The sequence below is a fragment of the Lissotriton helveticus genome, chromosome 6 (genome assembly GCF_964261635.1).
Source record: "Lissotriton helveticus chromosome 6, aLisHel1.1, whole genome shotgun sequence".
In the NCBI taxonomy this organism is placed as follows: Eukaryota; Metazoa; Chordata; class Amphibia; order Caudata; family Salamandridae; genus Lissotriton; species Lissotriton helveticus.
Window position 1 is genome coordinate 1713129710 of NC_136067.1, and position 19834 is coordinate 1713149543.

Sequence of the window (19834 nt, forward strand, 5' to 3'; positions counted from 1 at the left end):
GTGGTTGAACATAGTAACACAATGGGCTGAGCTTGAACTGGCAACATTAAGTCTAGATAACTGCAGGTTAGGTAACTATGAAAATTCTCAGCAATGGGAGGGACTCTTAGCTAAATTCCAGGAGGCACCACCACAGATTATCTCTGAGTGACACGATGAGGATTAAGTAACGAGAAGTCAAATGAGCTACACTGTAGCATCATTATCACTCACCTCCATTTGTGATTTAATTTTTCCATTATTACATTATATCCTCCTCATACCCACATGTAGCGGGCCTGCTCTCCTCATAAAGTTACCCACTCAAATTTTCTGCTGAAAGGAGTTTGTAATAAATTTGCCCTAAAAACTGGATTTTGAAGACATTGATGCCCTTTTTCTACTTAGCCTTTCCTGGCGTTAACACATTTGCTTTGTGCTGTTTAAATAAGAAATTTTATACAAAGATTTTTTTTAAAACTGCTGTGCAAGGCTTGACAGCTGTACAAAAAGTATTCATGTTCTTTTTATCATAGCCAAATGCCACATGTTGGTTGTTCTGCCCACATTTTAGCAAATATTTGATAGACTTCATTCAACAAAGATATAGGTCTGTAGCAAGCACAAACACATCTGCACAGTATTAGAACTGAACAGTGTACAAAGTCATGAGAAAAGTCCATTGATGTTTCACATTCTTACTCTGAAAGGATAGGAAGACGCAGATTTTAAAAAAGAATTTTGTTTGGTCTCTGGTAGGTCACTAAAAAAGGCCAAGCATAAGTTAAATATTTTGTCTTTTATCTATTAGTTCATGTGGCCATCTATTATTAAAATGTGCGTCTAATTTATAATTTCCTATCATTTAGCTGTAGTAGCCTACATACAGATTGTTTTTCCTCCGTCCTCGCCTCTTCTGTATTTCTCAGGTACTACAAAGACACAAGAAGTTCAGTTTTTTGGTACATACCAAATTAATGGAATGTCACTCATTCTCTCTGTCCCTTAGCCTTGTTGCCAGGTTGTCCAACTATGAACACTCTGATGAACAAGTTACTTACCTTTGGTAACGATGTATCTGTAAGAGAGATAAGTTAGTTATAGATTCCTCACATTAGAATTACCCCCAGGCGTCTGACTGGATCTGGAGAGTTTTTTTTATAGCAGTACCCCTGCGTGTCGGTAGGTGGGGTTGGTCGACTCTGCGTCAGTCATCGGCGTCGTGGTCGCCGGGATGTCGTTGCAGTGCTTACTTAGACGCCGCCCTTGTGTGCCGACGTCAGTTCTGACACGACTTTCTATGCCAGAAGCTCAGAGCCATGAAAGACATTGACCACTGGTGTGCCACAACCAGGGCCCTGTATCAGTTCGCAGAGCGGAGATGATGGGTAGGGCGGTAAGGAATCTATAATTAACTTATGCATCTTACAGATACATTGTTACTGATGGTAAGTAACTTGTTCATCTGAAAGAGACAGTTATAGATTCCTTACCCTAGAATAGATAACCCAGGAATACCAACCCCGGAGGAGGGTCTTCAAACCAAGTTCACACCAGAAAATCATGGAGGACAGAACAGGCAAAATAGCCGTCCCTCCAGGCTTGGCTGTCCAGGCAGTAATGTCTGGTGAACGTGTGCAAAGACGCCCACGTTGCAGCCTGGCAGATGGCAAGATGTGGTACTCCACGTGACAATGCAGTAGTTGCTGCCGTAGCCCTAGCGGAATGAGCACACAGCCCCACTGGATGTTCCTTTTTTGCTAAAGTGTAACAAATTTTAATTCAAAGGACAACCCATCGGGAGATGGTATGCTTTTGGACAGCCCGAACCTTTCTTGGCACCCACATAGCCAACAAAGAGTTGATCATCCACCCAGAAATCTTTTGTGAGGTCAAGGTAGAAGAACAGCGCACGTTTTGAGTCCAGACTGTGGAGTCTCACCACCTCCTTGGAAGGGTGCAGAGGTGGGAAAAAATTGAGCAAAGTGATAGTTTGTCCTATGTGAAATGGTGTAACCACTTTAGGAAGGAACGAGGGTCTCGTCCTAAGCACCACTTTGTCCGGATGCACAGAAAAGAAAGGGGGCTTAGAAGATAGAGCTTGAAGCTCACTCACCCTGCAGACAGAGGTGATGGCAACAGGAAAGGCAGTTTTCAGGGTGAAAGGGTGCCCTGATGTTCCAGCCATTTCCAAAGGCGAAGAGCCTCTACAACCCCACCCGCCCTGTTTCTTGCAGTACCACATGGCGGTGGTGTTGTCCGTGAACACCTGCACTACTTTCCCCATTGAGGGAGGGGAGGAATGCCTTCACTGCCAGGTGGATCGCCCGGAGCTCCAACAGGTTGATTTGGAGCCCGGACTCAGCCGGAGACCAGACCCCTCTGATCTCTGCATCTTCCAGATGGCCACCCCATCCCAGGAGCGATGCATTGGTCACCATTGTTAGTTCTGGGTGGGGAAGGGAGAGGGATCTGCCTCTGACTCAGTCCTGGTCTGTTAGCCACCACTGCAGTTGTTGTGAAGTTTACTCAGAGATCTGGATGTAGTCGGAAAGATTCCCCTGATGCTGCGCTCACTGGAAATTCAGGTCCCACTGTGGAGCCCGCATATACCACCTGGCATGATCCACCAGCATGATGCAGGAGACCATGAGGCCCAGCAGCCTGAGCATCATTCTCACCGAAATCCAAGATAGAGGCTGAAACATCGGTATCATAGCCTGAATATCCCGAATTCGCTGCTCGGGGGGATAGGCGTGAAACTGCACTGTGTCCAGAACAGCTCTGATAAAAGGAAGCGTCTGAGAAGGAGTCAGGTGTGACTTCGGCACATTTATAGTGAACTCCAGCAAGAGCAGGAGGTCTGCCGAAGTCTGGAGGTGGAAGACGACAGCCTGGGGCGAACCCGTCCTCACAGACAGTCATCGAGACAGGGGAGGACTGGAACCCGTGATTTGAGCAGATGAGCTGCGACCACCGCCATCACTTTTGTGAAAATCCGAGGGCCACTAGTATGGCCAAAGGGTTGCATGGCGACACCTGCCATCCACTGGCCGCTGAGGGCCCTGTGGGTCAGATTAGGAGGGTTTGGAGGCTGCTGCAGGGGGGGAAAGGGTGGACTAGCCCGCCAGCTGGCTTCCATACCCGTGAGGTCACTGGGTCCCACGTCTGCAGCCATGCAGAGGCTGGGAAGCGTGAATTGGCCGGTGGCTAGACTAGACTGGACTGGACGCAGAGGGGTGCCCCTTCCATAGCCACGAAGGGGGCAAAAAGCAGACTGGGGTGGAAGGTCTGAGTCTGCTTTGACGCCAAAAAGGCGACGGGCATTGAAGGGCTTGTCCAGCAATGTTGACTAGACATCCCCCAAAAACCCAGACGTCCTCAACCAGGAGTAGTGCCTAAGGGCTACGGACGTGGCAATCGTTCTGCCTGATGAGTCAGTGATATCCAGTCCACATCGAATCGTGAATTTAGCTGCATCTCTCCCATCAGCAACCGCTTGTGAGAGAACAGTCGGAGCCTCCTCTGGGCACTGAGGCAGCACTTGCGCGACCGTTCCCAGATAGTATGGGAGTAAAAGCCCTTGAGGCATGCGGTTTTCAAGGACCGCAGAGCCAAGCTGGAGGAAGAGAATATGCACTTCCCAAGATGATCCACCGTCTGGAATCCATTTCTGGGGGAGCAGAAGGGAATGCACCCTTGGAAGAAGAGGCTTGGACCACTAAGATCTTGGGGGAAGGGTGTTGGGTGAGGAAAACTGCGATGCCCGGAGCCAGGCAGTGGGCAATCGTCCTTTCCACAGGAGCCCCTGTACTGGGCTTGGACCAGGTGCCCAGAAGGACGTCTATGAGGGCTTGGTTGAAGGGCAGAAGGGGTTCAGAGGAGGTTGACGCAGGCTGAAAGAATTTCGGTCAGGAGATTAGTCCAGACTGCCACTGAAGGGAGCTCCAAGCCCAAGGCCTCTGCTGCCCTTTGCACCACCACAGCGTAGGACACTCCCCCCTCCGTAGCCACAGTAGGGGGAGAAAGCATGCCAAAGTCTGGAGAAGCATCCAGACCACTGGCGTCCCTTAGGTCCTCTCTACAGTCCGGCTCTTCACGCTGGTCTGCGAAAGGGTCCAGCGGCCCCTCCCAATCCTAATCACCACCTTCCGGGTGACAGGGAACAACAGGGATGAACTGAGGAACTAAAGTACCCTCAGGATTCGAAGTCGACCAATGTTGGTCCGGCTCTGGGTCCATCTCGGGGGTGAGGTAGGGGACGGCATTGGCTGGGGGCACGGCCGGCATCAGCGCCGGGGAAGTTTGAGTAAGATCGACCGCCATCTATCCGGATACAGGCTTGGCTCCACGGGGGCCCTCTGGCGCCAGAGCCGCCACCATCAATGGTCCAGGAGTCCCGACCAGCTCCGCCTGCCCGAAGGCGTGCCAGCGGAGTCAGGCTTCTCAAAGATACAGTGGAGGGCTTCATAAAATATATGAAGTTGGGAGGCACTGGAGATGGAGCCTTAGAGCAACGACGCTCCAGGTCCTGCGTCGCGTCAGCCGACTGACAGGGAGAAGGCGAAGAGCGCAGGTGCTTCTTCGCCTTCTGTGCTTTAACTTACCCGAGGACTTCAAAGACTTTGAATGGGACCAGGTGTGGGGGCTCTGCAAATGGCCTCGATACCCTCCTTTTGAACGGAAGCGACGCGGGGCTGAATGCCGGGCCTCCAAGTGCTATAGGGACCACTCCCGCAAAGACTTTCATGGCCGGCAGTCGGAGCACGACTTCGGGTCATGGTCGCGTTCCAGAAACCAAAGGCATACGTGATGCAGGTCTATAACAGACATCAGTCTATGAAAGGCCTCGCAAAGCTTAAATCCGGTCCGACGGTGGGACAACCCTTGCGAACCAGGAGTCGAAGATTCGAAAAAAAGTCGACAAAACGTCAAATAAGTTTATTCAAAAAGTGACTAAAGGGGTAGCTCTCTCCGGATCTGCACTAGACTGGTGAAGAAAAAGAAATCACAGACATTAGCGCACAGGGGCGGCGTGTAAGTAGACATCACCGACAAAGTACGCGAAGTCGACCGACGCCACCTACCAAAGCGCAGGGGTACTGCTAAGAAAAAATTCTCCTGATCCAGTCTGACGCCTGGGGGTAATTCTAAAGTAAGGAATCTATAAACTGTCTCTTTCAGATTTCTTTTGTAATGTGCAATAGAGAAGATGGTCGCTCCTCCAATGAAAGCTTGGAGTGATTACCATACAACATTAAAACACCTGCTAAATTCTGGTACAACATTTTGATCAGCACTCTTCACAATTCCTCTTTAAAAGGGCACTAGAAAATAAGATAAAAGGGTTACCATGCATTCGGAAGCGACTGAACTTTGTTTTCTTTTACTTTTCCTTATAAGATATGCATTTATGTATTTGCATGATCTGTCAAGGGGATGAGGCCTTCATTACAATATATGGTTGGGTCTATTGGATGACCCCCCACCAGGAAAAATACAACTTAGAGAATGTTTTATGCAAAGCTGAACAATGTGTCTCTATCTAATAGGTACATGAGCCTCCCTTTGTTAGCCAGTCCGACATATTTCTTAAGGAAGTCCAGAGTTAGTCGATCGCTATGATCTCTAATTTTGTCAGACCAGTCCTAACAGAAATCCTATGCTTAAGATGTTTCGGGGAATTTTAGCAAACCCTTCTCATACTATTATTTTCCAACAATATTTTGTAACAAGTTCATTAGACAATACAGCTAGCAGGAGAGGTACTCCGTGAGTAGGCAAGTACCAGTTGTGAGCATGCATTTACTAGTAGTGACGTTTTATCTTCTATTTCTAGTAATAGACATAATGATCTACCATTAGGATCAGACTATTCCTAAGTAACCTCGCAGTACAGCATTCTACTAATTAGTATATTAATTAACTCCTTATGACTGGATGAGTAGCAAAAGTGATATACTATTCCCTTCGAGTCCTCACAACTTCTGCCTCCAGTATGTTTGTCTCTTGCAACAGGCCAATACCACTTCTTTCTCCCTTTACAGTTATGGACATTGTATTTGTTTTAACGGGGTTATTTAACCGAGTAACATCCCTGAGGTCAACAAAGAGCAGCAGCCATATCTAGGTTCGACAGGATCAAATGTCCCAACCTCCCTTTAACAACTCAACAATTTTAAAGTACATTATGAATTAGACTGTACATCTATATGATATCTAGACAATGTAAAAAACTTAGTGCCAAATATTTAACATATTCAATTTAACAGACAAATTATAGGTCATGTTACATCTAGTATCTTTTCAATGCAAACTGCACATTTAGCATGTATGGGTTAGTTACATGTTTTAACACCATGCAGAGACGAGTGTAAACTGGAGTTAAAGGTCAAATCAGGAATACAAGTAAGGCAGCAATAGTGCAGCTCCCAGTGCGAGCTGCTTTCACCATGAATGGTTCACGAAGGAACATCTGGTGAAATCAGTCTCAGGTGAAGAGGCAAAACATGCAGTAATTTGGTGTGCAAAAGCCAATACTGCTGATACAGATCATTGTAAGCACAGTATTTTAGAAACCTGCAAAAGTTCTGATCCAAGGAAATAACGAAACTTCAGTATCGTCGTTTCCCTTGGGTGAAATGCACATCTGGTAGATATGGTAATATGAAATAAGCGCCTAATATAGTATTTTTTGTGTTCGCAGTAATCAATCCGCCCATAGGCATTTTAAATCATAGCATAAAAAAAACTGGTCTAAAATGCAAAAAAATTAAAATATAACAAATTCAAGAACACAAGAGATTTTAGGAAGCAAACACTGACAGTAAAGCATCATGAGGGTAAACTTAGATAGTAATCAGGTTATAAATATAAAGACAGGAAATAAGATGCTTGTTGTCTGAATGAGACATCTAGACTAATAATACCAATTTGCCTTCTCCATAACTTGGTATTGGAGAGAATCTTATACCAAATAATGTCATATAAGCAAAATGGGACATACTCAAATTAACAATTTCAATCATAAAAAATACATTCACAAAGCATAGAAAATGCCACACATTAATGTCACACTTCCCTATGATGGTACAATTAGAAATAATTTACTTTTTGCCCGATACCTCTAAACTGCACCACAAAAGACAAGCCAACCATGTACCGTAAAAGTATTTTGCATTCAGCATGGTTCTAGAGGCTCACTTGTGTGGCTGTTGGTAGTTTTCATTTGATAACCATCCTGTCGTGGTTCAGCTTGCTGCTGATTTGCATTGGTTTCACAACTGACTGAAGACATTATTACTATTTTAAGTGTTATATTATGTAAACAACTTCTAGAGGGCACAATTACTCATAGGTGTCTCGGCGCTATGGACTGTAAGGATTAGCGGAGGGATGGCCGCTCATTGCTTAAAGAGCCAAGTTTTTACTTGTTTTCTGTATGATAGCAAGGTGGGACTGGCCTTAATCTGCAGGGGGAGCGAATTCCACAGTTTAGATGTGGCCACTATGAAACTTCTATCACCCCAGTTGGCTTTCTTGGTTCTGAGGACGATCGAAGTTTGGCGTCTGCTGAGCGCAGAGATCTGCTGGGCGAATATGCCAGAAAAGCTTACTTCAGGTATTCAGGTCCTATGTTGTGAGTTACCTTGTAGGCAATATACAGCGCCTTGAATTTAGTTCTACTTTTTATGGGCAGCCAATGGAGCTGTCGCACCACATTGGAAATTGACTTAAACTTCAGGGTACCTGACAGTATCCTGGCAGCTGCATTCTGTATCAGTTGTAGCCTACCCTGAAATTTTTCTTGGGCATTTATTAGAAGGCCATTGCAGTAGTCCACATTAGACTTAACCAGAGCGCTGATAAGTGTTCTCCCAGTACTGATTGGGAGGAAAGGTAACAATTTCTTTATCATCCTTAAAACATAAAAGGAGGAGGAGACCACGGAGTTGGCTTGATGTGTAAAAGATAAGCTATCATCAAATATGACACCTAAGATTCTGGCCTTCTTGACGGAGGGTAGGGAGTGATCCTAGCTCAGCTGGCCACCAGGTCGGAGGCCACCCTGAGGCAAGGTTACCAAAGACCATTACTTCAGTCTTGTCTGAGTTTAATTTAAGGCAAGGTCTTTGTGCACCGCAAGCACCAGTTGTGTGTCATCCACATATGACGTGAGACCTATCCTAAAGGATTTAAATACTCGTGCTAAGTCCGTCACATAGATGTTAAACTAAGTTGGACTTAGCGAAGATCCTTGCTGAACTCCACAAGGGAGAGAAAATACTGGTGAGTTGAAATCAACCATACTGACTGACCGGGGCCGATTAGATGGGAAGGAGGAAAGAAGAGCTTTGGCCTTCAGTCTGATGCCTATGGCTGAGACACGGTTGATCAGTGTAACATGATCAACCGTGTCAAAAGCTGCTGATAGATCCAGAAGCACCAAAACTGTGGCACCTCCTCTGTCAAGCAGTGTACTGCTTCCTCCATACACCCGCTGACTGAAGACATAGTCCTTCGATTCCTCATCCACGTCTCACAGCATCAGAGTTGACTCATCATTAGTGCCACCATGCTCACATGTTTGTTACCCATACACTGTGTTGAGACTCCACACAGTATCCATACATTCAGTAGAGGGTACAGTAATCTAGATTTGTTTTAGCTTCCTCCACTTTCCTAAAACACTGAACCGCCTAAATCCTCAGACCCATGTTAGCACGTTTTAGATCTTTCAATCTCTCTTGAAACACTGAACGGGCTTAGATGAATCTAAATGTGAGACTTAATTTTGTTTTTTTAACTGCATCTGCCCTACACCTGCATTCAAACATCAAGACATTGTCCCTCCCTTTACCGACCAACTTTAGCTGCATCTCTCCCATCAGCAACCGCTTGTGAGAGAACAGTCTGAGCCTCCTCTGGGCACTGAGGCAGCACTTGCGCGACCATTCCCAGATAGTATGGGAGTATCAGCCCTTGAGAATATGCGCTTCCCAAGATGATCCAGCGTCTGGAATCCATTTCTGGGGGAGCAGAAGGAAATGCAGCCTTGGAAGAAGAGGCTTGGACCACCAAGATCTCGGGGGAAGGGTGTTGGGTGAGGAAAACTACGATGCCCGGAGCCAGGCAGTGGGCAATCGTCCTTTCCACAGGAGCCCCTGTACTGGGCTTGGACCAGGTGCCCAGAAGGACATCTGTGAGGGCTTGGTTGAAGGGCAGAAGGGGTTCAGAGGAGGTTGACGCAGGCTGAAAGAATTTCGGTCAGGAGATTAGTCCAGACTGCCACTGAAGGGAACTCCAAGCCCAAGGCCTCGGCTGCCCTTTGCACCACCACAGCGTAGGACACTCCTTCCTCCGTAGCCACAGTAGGGGGAGAAAGCATGTTAAAGTCTGGAGAAGCATCCAGACCACTGGCGTCCCTTAGGTCCTCTCCACAGTCCGGCTCTTCACGCTGGTCTGCGAAAGGGTCCAGCGGCCTCTCCCAATCCTAATCACCACCTTCTGGGTGACAGGGACCAACAGGGATGAACTGAGGAACTAAAGTACCCTCAGGATTCGAAGTCGACCAATGTTGGTCCGGCTCTGGGTCCATCTCGGGGGTGAGGTAGGGGACGGCATTGGCTGGGGGCACGGCCGGCATCAGCGCCGGGGAAGTTTGAGTAAGATCGACCGCCATCTATCCAGGCTTGGCTCCACGGGGCCCTCTGGTGCCAGAGCCGCCACCATCAAATTCTGAAATGCATCTCAGCCTCTCCCCCCAGCATCAGGTTAGGAGCATCAGGCTTCTGCCAATTTGTATGCTCATTCAGAGAAGAACTAGCCAAAGAAAGCTGCTTGACCCCAGTACCAGCATTATAAAGTTCTCTGTCTCACTTCATACAGACAGCCTGCAATACCTGTAAAAGTTAAGTTTACAGTAAGGTACCATGCATTGAGATATATCTATCTATCTATCTATCTATCTATCTATCTATCTATCTATCTATCTATCTTTCTATATAGATAAGAACCAAACTTCTGCATGCATAAATCTGTCTGAACAAGATCGCATCTTTACACATTTTATATCACTAACAACTATAAAGCCATTAAAAAGTAAAATCACAACAAAAAACAATGGTGAATGGTAATGTAGCAAAAAATGTCTTTCAGTCGGACTTTTTTTCATCACAATTTCCAAATTTCCAATTCTTCGAAAAACTATCCCATATCAGGACATGCATCTCGGACAGGAGCTCTCTGCTACGAATGTTACTATTCACGCATCTGTGGCTCCATGAAGCAGAAAAAATAGTAAAAGGGGGGGGTCATGTGGCATGTAGGGTGGTCTGTAGTGGGCTTCTTTAAATGCCAGTATGGGGGGAGGGGTTAGAGGAAAATCATTGGCGACTTCAGCATCTGGAAGTCAATCAGCAAATACACACATTCAATTAATTTACTTGGAATGCACAAGATTCCAGAATGATGTTTTCCAACCTCATTTCTGTTCTGCGATGGTTGTTTACCAGCTTCGATAACTTTGCATATTTCGAACTGATTACTGGACACCTAAGCCTTGTGTGAATGCTTTAGGAGGGATTTGTAAACATTGCTGATATTTACCTTGAGGATGTTTTGGGTTTCATTCCACTTGTTTGTCCATTCTTTGGTTAGTTCTTTTACCTACGGGGAAAAACAAAAATTTGCTTATTAGAAAAGAAGAATAGAAACAACTCTGTACATCACAGACAGTGAATACTGATGGTTTACCCAATGGCCAGCAAAGAGTGAATGCAAGCATTAGTAATTCATCTAGAGTTGCTTTGAAAGCGGAGACTCTCAGCGCAGTATTGTGCCTTGGATTCAGTGTCCCTACTTTGAAATATGTATACCCCATGGTTTGCCATTACTTAGCACTACCCTTACTTACACGACTACTACTCTATGCGAGTTGTGTCTCGAAAGCAAGGAGCTGCAATAGCCCTTTATAGTTTAAACATGTTTTCAACCCCTCCAACTGTAAGAAAGACATAAGTAGCCGAATGTTAATGCAGAGGTTCTGTTCATAAACCACAAGCGTGTAAGACTGACCGCATGCGATGGAGTAGGGTGAGCTATCAAGACTTTCTTGTTTTAAAATGTTCGTCAGTGGTCTTAATGTTTAGTTTCTGTTATGTTGTGTCCTACCTTGTCACTGCGCCAGGACGCTCCTTCGCTGGAGCAGCTGTGCGCATAATAAAAATCAATAACATAACATAACATAACAATGTAGCATTTTAATGAGGATGAGACTACTCGGTGTATCGAGTATTGTTTGTAAGTAATCTGATTAATGTCACTTCATGTCCTTATCCTCGTCACAGTTCTTACATTATAAGGATACATTAACTAGTGCTAAGTCTGCAATAGACAGTCCATGGTAGGTACCCACAAATCATGCAGAACGCCCCATCCTCTTGGATGAACGGATTCCAAAACTCCACTGTGGAAGGAGAGAGATTGTATCGTGAACCATTAAATCACTGACCACTGAAAACTGCCACTGTGAGAGCAGATTCTGAAACCAGGAATCCATCCACTCTGAGGAGCAGAATGGCCAAACCAACACCTGATGGGACACAACACAAGCAATTACTAGCAGGAGTAACATCATCCAATCTCATGAGTGTAAGAAACTGGGGTACTGGTAGAAAGGGGTGACACCCCACGCAAGCAGCAACCACAATACTTGTCAGGTTGAAGTCACAAGCAAACCCCAAATTAACCTGTCCTTGATCAGGCTTACCTTGGAAACAATGTGTATAGTATATATGCAGTACTTTAAAGAGTAATAAAGTGAAATCACAACACAAGGTCGTGCCTCAGCGTGGAGGAAGCCTTCGACAAGGGGCTTGCGATGCAAAGTCCTGCATAAGATGCATCACGCACCGGCGGGTTTCGAAGAAACTGCGGGGCTTGCAATGTAGAGTCCTGCATCTTTGTTGATGATGCTGTCGACAAAGGGCTTGCGATGCGAATGCATGCATTGAGGAAACGTTTTAGCACCTTTTAGTGCTGGACTTGAAATACCTAAACACATCTGGAGCTATCACGAACTGGAACTCAAGCATCAGTGAGGCCTCAAAGTCTGCTTAAGCCCAACAGATGTGACAGCTAATTAGCACTGCCACACAGGGTCCTAGTCTTTCCACTGGAAATCTAAAAGAATTGCCTAAGCCACGGCCCTAGTGAATAGTTCTATTTTACAAGTGCAGAAAAACTCCAGGAAGTTTGGTGTAATGTGCAGGAAGTTTTGCTTAATATGTCCTTCCTTGGAACCAATGGTCTGCTGTTCACAAAGGTAAAACTGTTTTACTAAATCTCCCTCTGTGCGGGCACACATTTATCAGTGCCTCTCAATGTTTCCCACCTCAATGTAAGATCTCAGTCCAAACATTATTCTGAAATTCACACATTGATTTTACACTATAAACTGGACTGCCTGTTCCTTACCAAGACATCGCTCCAAGAACACTCTTCCTCAATTATTTCACTGGCCACTCTAGAGGATACAACATTAAACACAATAATAGATTCTATAAATGGGGAGATACGGTGGTCTGTATTTATAAAAAACCTCCTTTCTCATTTCTTCCATCAACAATGAAGCTCTCACTCTTACAGACTCTCCTTTTACTGATCTTTGAAGGCACATCTCCTCTACAAACCTCCCGGTCCATCTCCTAATTTTGTTACAGCCTTCAAACTTGATTCGAATGGGCTATTAAATAAAAATAGGTGCCCCTTTCTTTGCGACTTTAAAATGTGCCTCAACATTGTGACCATCATGTTGCACAAATGGTTGCACCTCAGCAAGTTGGTTCTAACCCTCTCCACGTTACTCGCTCCTTTGGAGTGGTAGCTTACACCCACTCGGCCATTTACAAGGCTTTCTACGCTTTTTAGAAAGACCTATATAGGGCCCGCCACCAAGCTCTGATTCCACGTGTGATATTTGTTGCTCCTAAACATCTCGGTCATCTACCCTTTGAAGCTTAGACAGGCCCAATCGTAGAGCACAAGATCAGATTGCTACTGGGGGACTCACACCAAGGGAAAGTCCCAGGAACGGGTGGTCTATTGGCTGAATTGTATACCCAATTTGCCCACTCAATAGCGCCACAACTGGTTAAATTGTATGATGATGTCTTCACCACTGGATCTCTGCCTCCATGATGCACTTATCCCCACATTACTGAAATCGCACAAAGACCCAAAAAACCCAGGAATGATTCACAATCACCAAACGGGCTTTGTTTTGGGTTGTAATACTTCCCTTAATCTCAGCAGATTATGCCACATTAAAGACGAATCAGAGTCTTTCTTCCCCAATACTGAATTGCTCTTGATCTGGAGAAAGCCTTTGACTCTCTGCACTGGGGATATGAGTATAGAGTGCTTAGGTTATTCAGTATAGGCCTATATTGGCGGAAATGGATCTGTATTCTATATTCCACACCCTAAGCGAGTGTGAAAACTGGGAAAACTGTCTCAGTCAAGTGGGCAATATGGAGAGGCACTCAGCAGGGTTTTCTGCTTTCACCCTTGCTATTCATCATGGCTATGGAGCTGTTGGCAGCCCACTTGCACCTTCTAGGTATACATTGGGGATACCGAACCCAGCACAATTCAAGCTCTATCCCTAAATGTTGATGATCTACTCCTTTATATTTGAGCTGCAAATAAAGATTGGTCTTCTATTACTCAGGTACTACCCACATTTGCGATCAGACCTTAAAGTTCACTCGGCCATATCCTGCATTTTCCCACTGCAACAGGGCTGTAGGCTTCCCTTTCAGACACTAGAACCCAGAATGAAGAATGAAATGGCTTCATTTAGATATTTAGGTATTAATCTTTCTCACCCCTCATGGATTTATATGATAGAAATGTAGACAGAGCAATGCAGGTGCTTCACACTATGATTCCTTTCCGATCTTCTGTTCCACTTTCAGTGCTGGGTCATATTGCTTTGGTGAAGATGGTAGTTCTACCTCCCTTTCTGTATTATTGTATTAATCCCTCTTTGCTCATTCCACGTTCTTTTTTTGACAAGTGGATTAATTTCTTGTTGTGTTGATCTGGAGGACAGGGCAATGGTGAATAGCCTTAGCTACACTGAAAACTTCTAGTATCAGCAAAATAACTGACCCTCCCAGACTTTGATAGCTATAACTTGGTGGCACAACTACAATGGCTGGCTCATTGGCTCTCTTGGTGCTCTCTGTGGGAGACAGGGTGCACTACTGAGGACTTCAGGGAGGGTCTATTGCACTACTTACTGCTCTGTCCCGCCTGCCTGTTTTCTCACCCTACTGGTCTATTTCTCACAGCCTTGGCTTGCATGGCCAGAACTAATAAACTGATTGAGGCAGTGGCACCCTATGTTCCTGCCATTCCTTTGTCGGGCCTTCCTACCAAAACGGGACGGCTACAAACTAGTCAATTACATCTTTGGCATACAGATGGCCTATCCACAGTAGGCGATCTTTTTGGAAATGATGAGATCATGGTATTCCCTACTCTTGGAGCAGATTATAATGTGCCTCCAGGGCAATTCCTCTCCCAAAAATGTATTTGGCATTCACTTTATACACGTCTTAGTATGAGCCACATGTCATCAACCACACATGAAGTATAATAAACTCTATACATACCAGGCACGGGTAGTAAACTGATAAAATAATTCCAAAGGTCCTTTTTAAATCAAGAAGATAGCTCTAGGGTGCTTCTGAGAACCTTCTGGGAAGCTGACCCGGCTAAGTCGTTTCACAACACCAGCCGAAATAAAGTACTAGAATATTTTGAGGTTCCTAATAGGGTCATATAGTCAATTTAATGTCCTGAAGAATAAGTTACTTACCTTCGGTAATGCCTTATCTGGTAGAGACAGGATCTAGCCGCAGATTCCTGCTCTTAGAATTCTGCCCAGGCGCCATACTAGATACAGAACTTCTTCCTATTATTATTTTACAGCAGAACCTCTGCACATCGGTAGAGGGGATTGGGCGACTCCGCAGTGACGTAGTCCGCAAGGTGTGATGTCGACAGAGTCCATATAAGCCCTTCCCTAATGCGCTGACGACAGTTTCTTCTGCGACTATTTTTGGCACCAAAAACACGGAGCCACTATAGAAACTTCCTGTGGAAACAGTGTGCCAAAAAAGAGACATCTTTGTGTCAAACAATTACAAAATGCTAAAGAAAGGCATCAGAATGCCAAGAAAGGCAGGAAACAAGAGAAGCAGTGCGCAGAACGGGGAGGATGGGTGGGTCGTTAGGGGTGTCTAAGGCTAGAACATGTCTCTACTAGATATGGCGTTACCAAGTGTAAGTAACTTTTTCATCCGATTTAGCAGCAGATTCCTTATCTTAGAATTAGATACCCAAGCAACACCATCCCTGGAGGAGGGTCTGCAAATTGAACCCACTAAAGATCCTGAATAGGACTAGACAGTCCGTAATGAGACAACGTAATCAGGTTGTCTTAAGAATAGAGGTGAGTCAAAGAAGATGCTCCCCCAGAAGGACTTTGGGTAGCCCATAGGCAGCTAAAGTTTGCAAGACCATGAGAAGCATGTGGAAAATATTACCCACAGCAAAGGGATAAAGTGTTGGGAAGAACACTTCATAGAAACAGTAATACTATGTAGCCTTGCCAAAGGTATCCAACCTCTGACTGGACAAGGAAAAAAGGACCAAGGACAATAGCCTATACCACTGAACTAGAGCTCCAACTCTTTGTTGAGCAAACTAGTATGTGAGCTAACGCTACCCTGTGAAACACAGAGAAAGGGAATCTCAGAGCACATCCACAATGAGGGGTGTGGGGGGGGAGAGAGAGGAGAGAGAGGAGAGAGAGGAGAGAGAGGAGAGAGAGGAGAGAGAGGAGAGAGAGGAGAGAGAGGAGAGAGGGGAGGGGAGAGTGAGTGAGGAGAGAGAGTGAGGAGAGAGAGAGGAGAGAGAGAGAGAGGGGTGGAGAAAGCGAGAGCGAGAGAGAGAGCGAGCGAGCGAGAGAGCGCACGATAGAGAGCGAGCGACCATTAATGCTGAACAAAAGCATTGCAAGAACAAGAACATTTAATAGAGACCACTCTCAGATAGAGGAAACCCTCCTAAAGAGAAGGTAACCCTCCGGGACTATGTAACATTGAAGTCCAGATGAGAATTGAAAAACAAATGCCAAGGCAACGATCAAGTTAAGGTCGAACCTGAGCACCAAGAAAGGCGTAGTTACAAAAGCAGACATGTATGCTCTATGGAAGAAGTTCAGCACAAACATACTTTCAATATATACCTGTGTATATGGGAATACATATATACACACACATTATATATACATATATACACACACATTATATATATATATATATATATATATATATATATATATATATATATATATATATATATATACATATACACGCATACACGCAAGTCTATCAGAATGCACAAAAGTATTATGCTCTCCATCGGGGAAGCAACCACTGCCTTCTGCGGTAAAAGGGGAGACTGACCAGTGTACGAACAATGAACACTCATAGAATAAAGGTATCCATTGAAAGACAGACATGAATACACACATACATTGGTAATAGACCAAAGTTGCAACAGCAACTGGTAAATATAGATATGGAGATATTAGCACCAAGCTGGATTACCAGCAGCATAATACTAAATAGGAGGAGAGAGGGAGTGAAGGGCACCACACACTCCAGAAAAGTCAACTGTCCATGAACCAAAACTACTGACTGACAAGGCAATCATCAGATGATTACCAGGAAATTTAAAGAAAAAACCAGGTGTGAATACTCTGGTATCAGGGGAATGAGGACCACAACTGGAGTCCATCAAAGGCTTTAGTCGAAATAAAAGCCGTCACACAGAATCAATTTCCTCTCCAATAGCCAGAGATATCTGGCAGGAAAACCCGATTGAAGTATCTTATAAAAGAAGGAGTACATAGTTGTGAAGGGAACAAGCCCACAATACGGAATAGCTGAAGACAATGGACGGCATTGCTTACATTCAAAATAAAGTCTCCACAGGAGGCAGGATCCATACAAAATAAAACCAATATACCACAAAAAAAAATGGGGAAAGACCCACATCCTAAAAAGGAAGAGAGGGAGAGAAAGAGAAAACATTTGGTCAAGCAGAAGGAATTCACCAAATAAGGTGGAAATTGTATAATGGGCCTTTGAAGGATAGAATCCTTATCAAATCCTATGAGGAGGAAGAAGAACCCTCAAGAAAAGAATGTTAAGGGAGACCCCAGTTCCCTTGGAAATCAATCCTCAAAGAGATGGAATCATAATGTCAAAGGGAAACATGTTCCATAAGGAAAACTGAAAATGAAAATTAGTTGCGACAGACAGAAGGGGTGAGATTGTGACATATGAAGAACAACCAATACAGTAAGCAAATGCTGTGGCACTATCTGAATTGGTAAATAAATAATGCCTATGGGAACAAAGGAACAAGGCATTTCAGAAAGTGGCAAGTAGTAACATCCTCCCCAGGGATGAAATAGAGAAAATGGAGCCAATTCGGTGACATAGGCCAAGGCAACCTTGTGGCAGTGGTAGGACATGAACCACTGCAATGGCGGGGCCTCTGATACCCAATGCATCACCAAGATAAATCCTAACAAGGAACCTGAAAGATAAGCGGCAGAAAGCCTTCTTGCCAATGCACAGCAAGAGCATAACAACAAAAAGTGCAAACGCACTAAAAAAGAACCTAAGTAGGAACACTGTCTTGGCCAGAGCGTAAAAATTACTCCAGACATGCCACACATTCCACTGATTCCATCAAGGAAAAGACACCATTTAAAGGGAGAAAATGCCCCATGGTGATGAGAGATAACCCCCAAGATGGTTGTGGAGGCGGTTATATCCGGAGCTGGTGCTAAGTGGAACGCCCAAGCACTATGTTTTCAGAGGCAGATAAACTGAAGTCTCTATAAGGCATACTAAGTGCCAGAAACAGTTCCTAAAATGCCTACAAGGCACAGAAAAGATGATCCCGTAAAACAGGGCACAAAGAAACAGTGCATCCACAAAATAAAATACTCTCTATAAATAAGAACTTCGATAGAAAACTAGCTTCAGAAAAAAGCTTACAAAAACAGGCTCCCCCGGGGTCACAGATGAATATATGCCTAAGATAACGGAAACCAAAAACTGTCATTGACAGTATAAGAACAATAAAAGTACCTGTAGAAGGCAGGAACACCTTACTGCGTGTCACCTGTAGATTGAAATGGGATTTGAAAAGAAAAGCCAATGGGCTCTGCCTTGGAATGGCTCACCTGTAAATACAAAAGGGACTTTCTCTGTACAACTGAAGAACCTATTTCTGGAGAACTAGGGCAGCAGTAGGGAGAATTAAGAATGTGCTCCACCCCCAACTAACTCGAAATCACCGCAAAGCAGTCGGCATGTGCACCCAATGGATGGGCACCATCAAAAGGCATATCAATCAAGGTGGTTTGAACAGGCTCTAAAAAAACAGAGGTGAACAGCCTTGCACAATGCCACAGAAGTGGAATGGCCGGCCCATAAGTGGCATCCATACCACAACGGATGATCAATTTAGCTGCTTGCTCCCTATCTCATATTAATTGGGCAAGTTCGTCCTGTGTGTTATCTGGAACCGAAGGCAGCGTACGTGTCAATGACTCCAACAATGCATAGGAAAAAATGCAAGTCAACAAAAAACGAATTGATGGATTAAAGTGCAGAACTAGTGGAGGACAACACATGCCAGCCATAAGTGTCTAGTCTCCTAAAATCTCTGTCAGGAGGGACATTAGGAAGAGAGTCAGAATCATGGGAGGCCGAAATGGACTGAACCACCAAACTATGATGAGTAGAGTAGGTTTAGCCCAAGCTCACAATAAAATGTTGTAAAGAGTTTCACTATAAGGGAGCGCCTGCTCCACCCCAGTTTTTCCCTGATGGAGGACACCATTCAGGAAATCAGTAATCATTTCCACAGAAGGAAGTATCAAATCTAAAACCATAGAAACACACCTCAGCATGTCAGCTAAGGCGGAGCTTGCCTCCGAGGCCTGGTCAGGAGGGGAAAGAGGCCGGGGAAGACTCTAACTTACTAGCTTCAACCAGCTCAGTCAGCCAACTTTCCTGCAAGGGAGGCTGGGCAGTATCACACATGGGGTGCAGAAACCCAAATTCTTACCCATAATATTCAAAACCATGTCCCTTAGAAGGAAAACCAGGAAGTGGCTCCACAGAGAGCAGAGGAAGGGTGTCCGAGCTAGGCGGCACCACCGGCAACCCACCCGTCTGTGAGCGGCGCCAGGGGAGAAAAGTGGTGTGGCATTATCAGATACCAGCGCTAAAGGTGGGAACCCCGAAGGGGGTGGTGCACCGGCACCAAAACGGATTCGACAATGGAATCAGGAAGCCTAACTGAAGCGGAGGGCGAACCTGCCGGCGTGGACTCAGTCAAGGCCCTTTGCACCTCCTTGGGGCCCATAGGAACCTTTGGGCCCCAAGGAGGGAAGTTGAAGACCCAAAGATAGCATGAAGAGAATTATGAAATTCTCGTATCTAGGTCAGAGTCGCCCCCGCATCAGGAACGGTAGGGAGGCGATGAGTTGACTTGGGTATCGACTCCTCCACTGAAGAGTGGGAGGAGGCAGGCAAAGAGGCTTTACGCAGTGCAGTCAGGAGATGCAGCGATTTTGACCGCCTGCGCCTAGCCTTACCTCGGGATGTCGACTGAGAAAGTCCACGGGAACACCTTCTGTAGTGGGCCCGCAAACATACCCGAGAAGAAGACCGAGGTCGACGGGAAGTCTTGG

At 45.3% G+C, this 19834-nt stretch overlaps 1 protein-coding gene across 2 annotated transcripts in view; it reads right to left on the reverse strand.

Annotated features, from left to right (window-relative positions):
* KIF16B (kinesin family member 16B) overlaps positions 1-19834 on the reverse strand; it is a 1655522-nt gene that overhangs the window by 1103656 nt on the left and 532032 nt on the right. For both annotated transcript variants that reach the window (XM_078649578.1, XM_078649577.1), the window contains exon 12: positions 10588-10647. In XM_078649578.1, coding sequence (XP_078505704.1) covers positions 10588-10647 — 60 coding nt within the window. The remainder of the gene's footprint in view (positions 1-10587; positions 10648-19834) is intronic.